This window comes from Pleurodeles waltl, chromosome 2_1 (genome assembly GCF_031143425.1).
Source record: "Pleurodeles waltl isolate 20211129_DDA chromosome 2_1, aPleWal1.hap1.20221129, whole genome shotgun sequence".
Taxonomy (NCBI): domain Eukaryota; kingdom Metazoa; phylum Chordata; class Amphibia; order Caudata; family Salamandridae; genus Pleurodeles; species Pleurodeles waltl.
In genome coordinates this window covers 30,848,782-30,860,907 of record NC_090438.1, presented here as the reverse complement: position 1 = coordinate 30,860,907, position 12,126 = coordinate 30,848,782, and the positions used below count along the sequence as shown (strand labels likewise).

General features: G+C 49.5%; 1 protein-coding gene across 2 annotated transcripts in view; it reads left to right on the top strand.

Annotated features, from left to right (window-relative positions):
• LOC138260564 (excretory canal abnormal protein 6-like) overlaps positions 1–7,379 on the top strand; it is a 137,088-nt gene extending 129,709 nt beyond the window's left edge. For both annotated transcript variants that reach the window (XM_069209172.1, XM_069209173.1), the window contains 3 exons: positions 119–242; positions 1,647–1,811; positions 3,766–7,379. In XM_069209172.1, the coding sequence (XP_069065273.1) occupies positions 119–242; positions 1,647–1,811; positions 3,766–6,228 (2,752 nt within the window). In that variant the 3' untranslated portion in view covers positions 6,229–7,379. The remainder of the gene's footprint in view (positions 1–118; positions 243–1,646; positions 1,812–3,765) is intronic.
• The last annotated feature ends 4,747 nt before the right edge of the window (positions 7,380–12,126 follow it).

Here is a 12,126-nt window from a genome sequence, read left to right as displayed (position 1 = left end):
AGGTCTTGTAGACCACATGCTAAGCACTGTCCTGGTTACTGCTAGAGAAGCCCTGGTCTTGTAAGTGGAAGTCCATGAGTCTTGTGTACACTCAGGCCTTGTCTCTCCACGTTCCCAGGTTATCCGAAGGAGGACTGGTGGAAGAGTTCTGCCGGCTGCAGAAGCAGGTGTCCTCTCTGGCCCGTACCCTGGAGGCAGCAGAGCACAGGGAAATCAGGACCCAAATGGCAGGATTCTTGCAGGTAAGTCCAACTAAAGCATTCGTTGTGTGTCCCTGCAGTGGAGGGGGGGCGGTGTTTCTGTGACATGTATAGCTGGCTCTGGGGTGGTGTTTGCTCCATTTGACAGGGCCCTTGCTTACCTGTGTGGTTTGCAGCCTGCTTCCTCCGTTTGCCTCACATTGCTGGAACTCAGTGGTGCGAGTGGTGTCGCTGGTCCTGTAGTGCGCTGCAGCGTGCTGGTTTGGTGATGTGCTATTTGCTTCCCATGACGAGATTCATGCTGATGTTTTGATTGGTCTCCTGTGCGTTGGTGTTGCACTTGCCTCATGTGGTAGGGCGCTAATTGCTAATGCACTGGTAGTACTGGCATGTACGGTACTGAGTGGTCGACCACTTGCTTCATGTGATGAGATTTCTGCTAAGATCTGCTTTGGTCTTGGTCAAGGAGTCCATGCTTGGTCTTCCCTCGGTGTTATGGTTCATCCATGTGGTAGGGCAACGCCTTACTCAGCCGCCACTTGACAAAGAGTTGGCATTAATGGGTCAAACGTTGGGACCTTTGCTCGTTGTAGTGGGTCACGTGTTGGGTCTTCTTCTCATTCGTTGGCATGAATGGGTCACATGTTGAGATTTGTGCTCATTGTAAAGGGTCACATGTTGGGACCTTTGCTCATTTGTTGGCATGAATGGGTCACATGTTCAGACTTTTGCCCATCTGTTGTCATTAATGGGTCACATGGTGGAACCGTGACCTTTATTTTCCATTACTTACCTGCATGTTGGATGCTCATTAAATTTTTGGGATAAAGCGTCAAAGTGTGGGACTTTCACTAATTCTTTGGCCTTAATGATGACATAGTGCTCTCTGCTCATTTGTTGGTATCAGTGTTTTTTCAAACTCTTGTTAATCTGTTGACATAAAAGGGTTGAATGTGGGACTCATTTGTCTGCATCAGTGGATCGTATGGTGGGATTCACGCTTAGTTTGCTGGTATTACTTATCACAGGGCAAAACTGTCATTTTTTGTATTAATGGTGACCTGGGGGATCTCTCACGCATTTGCTGATATTATTTGGTCACATGTTATGACTCTTGGACATCTTTTGGCATTAATAGGTCACTTGTAAGACTCTGGCTCATTCTTTGGCATCAGCGGATCATATGGTGGGGCTCTCACTCATTTTTTACATTAATGGGTCACAAAGTGGCTCTCATTCATTTGTTGGCATTAGTTTGGTCATGTTTTGGGACTTTTGCTCGTCTGTTGCCATTAATTGGTCACATAGTGAGACTCGTGCTCATTTGTTGTCACTCGAGGTGCACATGTTGGGATTGTCGCTCATTTGTTTTTATTACTTGCCCTTATATGGGATGCCCGGTCACAGGGTGGGACTCTTGCTCATGGTTTGGCTCTTGTATTCCAGGGTGCTGAAAATCAACTGGAAGAGGTGCAGAGGGAGATGGAGGCAATGCGGGCCTCCAGACAGCAGCTACTGGAGTTCCTCTGTGAGGATGAAGAGACCTTCAAGCTGGAGGAGTGCTGCCAAATCTTCAGCACTTTCTGTGACAAGTTCCTGAAAGCTGTTCAGGTGGGTGCAAGGCTTTGGTACGTGCATGAAAGTGACAAGAACACAGGGGATGGAGTCTGCATTTTTGGTATTTTTCTGTATGGATCTGTTATAGATTGACATGCCTTGTAGTGATTAGATCTGTTATAGATTCACATTCCATGGGATGTTTGGATCTGTTATTGATTCACTTGCTGTGCATTAAATACAGTCTTGTGGTTGGAACCATTATAGATTCACATGCCTGATATCAAACGCTCTCCACCTCATTGTCCATTTGTCTGCACTGCCATTGCTTTAGTTTCCATAATGAAAGGTGGAAGAGCCTGAATGACCAGAGAGGAATTCCCGGGGCTGTTCCATAGTCCTATGATCACATAATGAATCAGGTTTAAGCAGATTGTGGATTTTGTGTGCACTTTGAAATTCTTTGCAGTTTAATCACACTTCTCTTACGGAAAATATTGGGTATAGGTTTGGGCAAGTGTGCAAAACTTAGTTCCCCTGAATAGAAGGACACTGAGTTTGCATTCTATATTGTTTTAACACGACTGGAGTGTGTATGATGCTTGGAGAAGACTCCAAGCCAAGTCAAAGTCATAGGGGTAAGGAACAAGAAACACTGGGACCGAAATGGTATGAGATGCGTCTGGGTTTTAGCTTCAGGCTCTTTCGGAGACCAAGTCAGGTTTGCAAGTTTAAAAAGTAAAGTTGTGCTATCAAGTAGCAGTGAAACTGCTACAAGACCTTTCTGTGGCACACCTCCACTGGATTAAAGCTGCTTTCTAGGCCTGTAGTGCAGCAGGTGAGCGGCTACATAGAATTCTATGTAATACTTTGATAATAACCCACACTCAATATGATACAGATTTATTGCCAAATGTTTAAGTCTTTGACCAATATCACATAATAAATTGCAGGCAAATCTATAAGAGATTCACGCTGCACATTAAAAGTTTACTTTCCTGTAGCAGTAGTTTTCCTGATTGATGGTTTCATATGTGACTTGCCCGACATCCCCATGTGGAAGGGTATCCATTGAGCTGTTAGAGTATTGTTTGGTACAACAATCTGATGATGGTGCCAAGAGATAGAGGAGGTCATTACGACCCTGGCGGCCGGCGGTAAGTTGGCGGTAACACCAGCAATTATGACCGTGGCGGAAAAGCCACGGCCATACCGCCGCCCCCTCCACTTTCCCGCCAGGATTCCGCCTGGCGGTCATGCACCGCTGCCCTGGGGATTATGAGTCCCCGACCGCCAGCCTGTCCGTGGCGGTACACACCGCCATTGAGAGGCTGGCAGTAAGGGGACGAGGGGTGCCCCTGGGGGCCCTTGCACTGCCCATGCACTTGGCATGGGCAGTGCAGGGGCCCCCAGGCATAGCCCCGTCGCGCATTTCACTGCCCGAATTTTGTAGTAGCACCCGCTGCACATCAGCATTGCCGCCGGCTCTATTAGGAGCCGGCAGCAATGTTGATGTGATATTTCCGCTGGGCCAGCGGACGGTAACACTGTTACCGTCCGCTGGCCCAGCGGAAATGTCATAATAGGGAGCCAGGAATACCGCCGGCAATGGCGGTATTCTGTCTCCCGTGGCCTCGGCGGTCTTTGAAAAAGACCGCCGAGGTCGTAATGACCCCCAGAGTGTTTTAGGCCGACATCCAAAGAAGTCAGCATTACAAGAGCTCCTCATTGCAAACCCACACCCACAGGAAGGTGGCATTACAGACATTGACCTAGACAACACCGGGTATTTTCCAGGTCATACCACTAGACTGCAGGATAATGCACAGCCCGTGACACTACAAAACATGGCATCTTGTTGTAACAATCAAGTATATTTTCTTCTGACACTTAAGATACTCACTTTGGTCCTGCTCCACACCCCTGTAGGATGTTTTGAGGCCTCCACATATGCATTCCCTGCAATGTTTGAACATAGATTGCTCATCCAAATGTATTTGTTCTGCAGGAAAACAAGGAGAGGGAATTGGAAGAGCAAAGACGACAGCGTTTGGAGTGTGAGCGCCTGGAGAAGCGCAGGTCCACAGCCACATGCAGCGTAACTGAGGACCACAGTGGCCGAGATGACCTGGAAGTTACACTGGAAAGAAACCTTCGAGCTGTCTGTAGGTACGGGAGCATACGACGCACCAAGTCTCGCTCCCCCACTATCAACCCAGCCAGGATGGCCTACTTTTCCTGCCAGGGGCCTTGGGTTAGACGTGACCGGGAGAAGGACATTGAGTTACTGTCCGATGAGGAGAATGCACGCCAGCTGCGAGAAGTCTCTGAAACCGTGCTAAGTCAGCAGATGCAATATGTTACTTCTCCAGATAATAATGGCAGGCCCAGGTCTGCCATTGCAAAGTGGCCTCCTGTTCAGCCTGCCCATTCAGAAAATTCCACTGAGGTACAACTTGGCAATGCTCAAACACAACCTGACTTTTCTATTCAGCCATCTACTGCACCTGACTTATCCAGGACTTCAGGAAGCAACCTGCCATCCACTGGAAAAGGTCAGGTCCCAGCTGAGATCAGCGATCAGCTATTGACTAAAAACATTTCAGGCAGACCCGACAATAGCAGTCCTCAGTCTGATAGGTCTATTCCAACAAAACTTGATTTCAACACTCATCCTCCAACTAGAAGTAGACCACCAAAACCTAACTCCAGCATTTCTCCATCAACTGGACACATCCAAGCAAAAGCTGAGGTCAGCAATCGACCATTAACTGGGCACTTATCATCTAAACCTAAGGCAATCAACCAGTCATTAACTGGAAACATGTCCGATTGGCTGACTGTTAATAATGATCCATCAACTCAAAACATGCCAGCTAGTCGTAAGGTCAGTAATCAAGAATTAATTGTAGACAAACCAGCAAGTCTTGAGGGCAACAACCATCCACTTGCTGAAAAGAAGCCAACAAGACCTGAGATGAACAATTACCCTTCCACTTTAAACAAGCCAGCAAGATCTGAAGTCAACAACGCTCCATCAACTGCAAACAAGTCAGCAAGACCTGAGGTCAGTAGCCATCCATCACCTAACAGCATGCCAGAAGGATTTGAGGTCAACTGCCAACATTCAGCTGCAAACAAGCCAGCAAGACCTGACGTCAACAACCATCCAGTAACTGCAAACGGGCCAGCAAGATACGGAGTCAACAACCATCCATCAGCTGCAAACAAGCCAGCAAGACCTGAGGTCAACTACCAGCCATCAAATGGAAGCATGCTAGCAGGGTCTGAGGTCAACCACCAGCTATCAACTGATTGCTTGTTAGCAACACCTGACATCAAAACTCAGTCGTCATGCAAAAGTGTGTCAATGAGGCCTGATGCAGTGAGTGAATTCCAGCCACTAAGACCAGAGGTCAGCATTAAGCCAAGGGCCAGGTTTACAACCACAAGGCCTCTCAGCGCAGGACCTGTTTTGGCTGAGTTTCCACGGGTGGGTGAAACAGTGGAATGCCGGACTCTGGTGAAAGGACTAAAATCATATGAAAATCTTGCTGCCCAGAAGGCTCCACCTAGCCCCTGTGCCAAATGGAAGAGAGAGCAGCGGAGCTCTTGTGAAAGTGTGGAAGGGGAGCACAGCAACCCCCCAAGGACAGCAGAAAGAACCAGGACACAAGGGCCTATTATTAAAATTCACAAGGGGAAAGACCTGCTCAAGGACACTGAACCTGGAGAGCAAAAGGCCAGTATTGGGACTGCACGTGAGGGAGGGTTGGGTGTCAGGAGAGCTCACTCCACAAAAGAAAGGTCACCCGTTACTGCTGGAGCTCAGGATATCAAAGGGCAGAAACCGCCCAGCTCACCGGTGGAACATTTGTCATCGCCACAAGGAGCAAGGCCCAGCACCTTGAGTCGTAGAACGACTCTACCCAGGTCTGTCCAAAGCAAGGGAACTACTATGGCTCACTCAGAAGGATTGAAGGGTGCCAGCACTAAGTCCAAGAAGGAAACCCAAACCACAGGAAGTGGGAATGTTAGAGAGTTGGATAAGGACAGAGGCTTCTGCTACACACTTAGGCCCTCTCTAACTTCTTCCCGTAAAACTCTGCCACAAACAGACTCTGTGCAGTATCGTGACACTTCCATGTCCCCCACCACCCAGAAAGGACTAGCATCTCCTAGACCTGACTCTGTGACTTCTCCAAAGTTAGTAACGACACCTCCAGTGGCCTGTAGACTCCAGGTGTCACCCAAGCCAGAACCCACAGAAGCCCCTCGTGGACATGCTTCATCCCCTGTGGCACATGGAAGCCCAACATCCTCAAAGGCCCCTTTCGGTTCTGCCAAGAAGCCTCGATCATTGGCCCCCACTGCTGCTAAAGTAGGGAAGCACTGTGACCCAGCCCCAGGGGCTGGCACATCTCAAGCTGAGAGAAGCCGCCGTACCAGCAGTCAACCCATCTGGAGGTGACCCACACAGCAAATTACAGCCGGACCAAGCGGCTGTGAAATCAGACCATTCTGCTTGATGGGCCTAGGAGTTGCACATGTGAATCAAGCAAGAGCAAGACCTAGAAATCAAACTCTTCCGAGAAGAGGGGTGGTTGCTGAGATGGAGTAGAGGCGTGCTGCCCTAGAAGAGGAGAGGACCTTCCACAGTCGGTGAAGGTGCCTGTGGTTCTTGACTCCATGAGCAGGCGTGGCAGCTCAAACTCTGAAAGACTCAATCACAAGAGGAGAAACACTTTCAGATTTTATTCCCTCACAGAAGAGCATCAGCTGAGAAGAACAGGTATTGACTTTTGGAAAAAATGAATGGACACTGCCAGACTTTGCTCATTGATTCACACTGCTCAGCTGATGTCTCTGGTAGGGTCCTGCCCACCCACACCTAGACCACATGGAATCCGCCAGACTGTGCTGAAGTCCTGGCCACCAGCCTTGACAGAGTGAGGAGCAAAAAAGGACTTGGACAGGCGTGTTCCTTGTGCCCCCACTTCCAGTTACAAGAGACTAGATTTCCATGCTGGGTCATTCGGGAGTAATATTTCCAGTGGGCAGGAGTCTGCATGATGAGGAAGACACAGGACATGCTAGGTGGATGGAGGTCACACAAGACGCTAGTCTCATTCAGTCGAACCGATCTAGGACGAACAACCCAGCATGATACAGGGTGAAAGTTTGCTGCTGCTCAGGCAGGAGCCGGAACTTCTGCGAATGAACTTCACCACTTGCAGTGAGAACACACCTACCAGGTTGCTGGGCTCTGGCCTCCTGCTCCAGTTCCTGGGATTGCTGGATTTGGATTCACAAACTGTTGGGGGGCTGCCGGACAGCCGGAGGACATTATCAAGGACTTCCAGCCTTGTCTCCCATCAGCAAGACCTTCCCTGCACAAGGGGCAGCTGAGTGACGCAGGAGACGGAGGAGGCGGAACCCCCTCCATTCTCCACAGGAACCTCAAAACTCGGACGACAAGGGGACAGAACCCTGAAAGCACTGACGGAGGAAACAGAGCACACTCTGAGGACTTGACACTTCCTATTTACTGTAATTAATATTTAAAAATGCCAGAGTTTAAAAAAAACATTATTATATTTAATATAAAGTAACTTTCCCTAAGTTGTGTCCCCCCTCTCTCTTTTGAACGGTGGAGCTGTTGGCGGGGACAGGATGGAGGTGATTCTGAGGCAATGCAGGGCTTGGGGGAGACAGCAGTTTGTTTGGTGGGTACCAGAATATCGTTGTCGAAATATCACCTGATATAAATATTGTGTCCTCAAAACCCTTGCTACATCTGGCCCCTAGTACATTGTTCATATTCTTTTAGGCAAGCAACAACACACAATTTTTTAGAAAAGGGAAAAGCAAAGTATTTTATACAGGTAACATTGTTTTTGTTCTTCTAGAAATGGAAAAAGACACCTTCCGGTGTAAAAACTCTACCTGCAAGATCCAAGGCTACCACATCCGAAGAACGTCGACAAGCTGCTAAGCATGGCCAGTTTAGCTGATAACTGCTTTCTAGAAAGGTCAGGATTGTCTGGCCATCTCTCGAACAGATGAAGAATCAGATTCACATCCCAAAGGGAAGTATACTTTGAGGAAGGAGGCTTAGAAACCCTGACTCCTTTTAACAACTTTAACAACTAACGGATGCATACCTACCAAAACACCATCCACCTTAACATGGCCAGCCGAAATAGCCGAACGGAAATTATTTACTGACCTGTAAGATAATCCATCGTCAGCTTTCTGCGATAAAAAATTCACAATGTGGGCAGGCTCGGCTACCACGGGATCCAAAGACAGTTCCAGGCACCAACTGCTCCATGCTCTCCAAGCGGAGAGATACCTCTTTTTAGTGGAAGGCGCCCAAGCCCACTGATAAACTTCTGAGCTGATTGCGAAATGCCTGGCAAGTGCCACTGTTGCCTGAAAGCCTCCAGGCCATCAGCTGCAACTGCCTGTCCAGAACTAGAGGGTGTCTCTCGCCCTGCGAACCCAAAAGCATGTCCGGCGACCAAGGCAAAAGAGGAGAAGAGTCGCACACAAGCTCCAACAGCAGCGGGAACCAGGGCTGCGCCTTCCAGAGCGGAGTAATCAAAATCACCTCTGCTTTCTGGCGTTTGATTTGCGACGCCACCCTCGGAATCATGGCAAATGGAGGAAATGCATAGTTTAGGGACCCTGACCGATCCTGAAGAAATGCATCCGTTGCTGTCGCCAATGGATCCGGCCTCCATCTGAAAAACATCGGTAGCTGCTTGTTTAGGCGAGAGGTAAACAGATCTATTCTGCATTGACCCCACAGTTGCTGAGTCAACTGAAACAACTGAGGCAGAAGCCTCCAGTCGCTGTAATCCGTGAGATAGCGTGAATGCCAATCCGCTACCACGTTGATCTGACCCGGCAGATATTCCACTTTCACTTGTAGGCGATGTTCCAGACAGTAATGCCAAACATCTTTGGCTATCTCCACTAGGAAAGGCGAACGCGTGCCCCCCAGCTTGTTGATATATCTGACTGCTGCCACATTGTCCATCCGAAGGAGAATTGAACACGAAACTCTCTTGGGCGATAGGGTCTTTATTGCAAACGACCCGCTAATAACTCCAGGCAGTTGATATGCAACTGAAGTTCCTGCGAGGACCATCTCGCCCCCCCCCCGTCGGGATGTCCCCGCATCTCGCGCCCCAGCCCCAAAGAATGGCATCTGACTCTATCACCGTCTCGGTTGGGAGCTGAAGATGGCTCTGCATTCCATGCGTCGACTTGGGACAGCCACCAGCTGAGTTCCGAACGGACTTCCTCCGTCAGAGGGACCAAGTCCAAATATGTCAAGCCCTGTTGGAGATGACGTATCTTGAGTCTCTGTAATGCTCTGTAGTGGAGGGGACCTGGAAAGACCGCCTGGATTGAGAATGCCAGGAGTCCCACAATCTAAGTGATCTTTCTCAGGGACGATGACGTCTTGGACAAGGCCACCTGAAGCTCTTTCTTGATTGCCCAAAGTTTGGCCTTGGGAAGAACCAAGAGTGATTTGTCGGAGTCTATCAGAAAACCTAAGAATTCTACAGTCTTGGAAGGAACCAGGACTGATTTCTTGCTGTTTATGACAAATCTGAGATTCTGAAGAAGAGCTACAGTTGTGAGCCCGTGTTGCCTCAGCAGATCCTGGGATTGAGCCATGATCAGGATATCGTCTAGATAGACGATCAAACAAATCCCTTTCTCCCTCAAAAATGCCACTACCGGTTTGAGCAGCTTGGTAAAACACCAAGGCGCCGAAGAGAGCCTGAAGGCCAGAACCAAGTACTCCATCCAAGTATCCCTCCACCTGAACTGGAGGATACGCCTGTGGGGATGCCAGATGGGGATCGTCAAATAGGATTCTTTGAGATCCAGTGGTATCAGCCAGTCTCCCGGCTGAAGGAGGTCTGGTAAAGGATGAAGACCTTCCATTTTGAAATGTCGGTAAACGACAAAAGCGGCGAAGTCTCAAAGATTTATGACTAAACGGTGACCTCCTCCCCTTTTCTGAACTAGAAAAATATTGCTGCAGAAACCCGAACGATGGGGATCGCAAAGAGCGATGGCTTTCTTCTGGAGCAGCATTTGAATCTCGGAGTCTATGATGCTGGCGTCTTGTCGGGAAAAATGGAGAGGAGGAGGAATACTCTCCTGCAGCGGAGTCTGATAAAACTCCAGACTAAAACCTTGAACGGTTTGCAACACCCATGCATCCTGAGTCACACGAAACCAATTGTGGAGGAAAAACTGAACACGACCCCCCGACTGAATGAAGGAATCGTCTAGCATTCTCACCTGTAGACAAGCTTGACTGGGAGATGGATCTGGCACCGCCTCGTTGACCACGTCGCCGGGTGAAGCGGGAGCATGAGGGGAAGAAAGCACCTCCTCTGTTATAATCTTGGCCCCGGAATGAGCCACGTTGGGAGCCTTGGAAGGAGGGACGGCCTGACGAGCGGCCCCTACCTCGTCCACCACAGCCAAAAACACCAGATTGAAAATCTTTTTAAGGTTCGCTTGTGCTTTATCCAGGGTTGTAAAAGTAGTTACATACTTGGCAACATCTTTGACGAACTTGTCACCAAAAAGACGACCATCTGCCAGGGGGCCTGCATCCACCGCCGCCAACTCCGTCAAGGTCGGATCAATCCTCATGAGGAGGGACTTCCGACGCTCAGAAGAGATAGCGCAGTTCGCATTCCTCAACAAACATATCACCCTCTGAGTCCACTCAGCTAGTGTATGGGGATCAATAGGCTCACCAGACTCCTTAGCCCTCAGGGCCATTTCCCAAATTTTTGCCATGGGACCCGCGAGGACCAAAAGTTTGTCCTGGCATGAGCACCAGGCCCTGTCGATACCTTTCTTGGGGTCCTTGGTGAATTTTTTAAGGAAGGTCAGCATGCTGGGGTCTATATCCTGCGTCTCCGCCACCTTATCCGGGCTCTCCGGCCTGGGGCACTCAGCCCGCAATCTATTTCGGACCTCCTTGTCAAAACCCTTTCTCAATTTGTCGTGGAGGTAATCTGCCACGGCCTGCGCAGGGGCCCAATCCGCAGAGTGAGGGTGAATAATGTCCTCTGGGTTGAATTGGAAAGGGTTAGAGGGTGAGTGAGACCTTTCCTTGCCCTGAGAAGAGCCGGATTTTCAAGCTCTCTTGCGCTTACGCAAAGTACTGCTGGAGTGAGAGGACTTAGAGGAGGTTGAGTCCGAATCAGATGAATCTGCAGCTTCTAGAAGAGAGCCCTTGGATGTAGACGGCAAGGAACAATACACATGGTCAGCGGAAGCCTTAGCCAACGCTGACAAGGCATCATCATGCGGCCAAGAAGAGATCTGGGGAGTAGTCGCCGTCTCAGGGCCTCCCTCCATCACCTTCTCCTCTGGCAAGGGGGCCAACCCTTGTTTTTTGATAAAGGAATCAAATTACTGAGTGATGGGCTTGAGAGCTGTAAGGACAGCTTGGTTAATCCTCTGCGGTACAGACACCGCCAGTGCCCTGCTCAAAGACTGCTGCACTGAGGCATTAATTACCTCAGACAAACCTGCTCCCAACTGGGGACCGAGGGCGTCCTCAAAACCATGCCCCATTTCCTCCTCCTCATAGGGCAGCCACTCGGTCATGGTTACACCATGTTGCCACAGCAAACTTCTCAAAATTCAGTCTGTACACTGAATCCATGCGGGGAGGGAAGCCAACCCCAAGTGCAAGAAAAAACAAGTAATCAGGCTCCTTGGCACAGCCGTAATATAATTATTGCAGCCCTTCTAAAATGCAGCCAGGGGCGTATACGAGAGCCAACAATAATATCTAAATAGCATGCACACCGCTAAAAATGCAGGGCAAAGCTCAATTATTACAGCCAGAGCCAGTCGTGGAGCAGCCGATGACAGACACGTCTGAAATACCAAACGCGCGATTCCTAGGTTCCGTCAACGGCTGGAGAAGGAGAAATTGACAACGCTCTCCGACTTGGGACGCACAAGTGGAAGGCACCAGTCAAGCACGATGCGCTAATTATTGCCAGGGGAAAACCTGAAGGGAATAAAACAGTGGGTAACCGAAGCGCGAGCGGAGGCTCCCGAAATGGGAGTCCGCTCCGCTCGGCATGCCGAAGCTGCCAGGGAAAACCCTGAAGGAAGGAAAAACACTGGGGAAAAGCTGAAGGGCGAGCGGAGGCTCCCGAAATGGGAGTCCGTTCCACTCGGCATGCGGACGCTGCACAGAAAAGGTAGGGCGACGCCGAAGCTACAAGAAAAAGACACAAGCGGGCCCTTCAAATAATAGCAAGGTAGAAAGGCACTTAACTCATTGAGGAGCAGCAAAGAAAGAGGA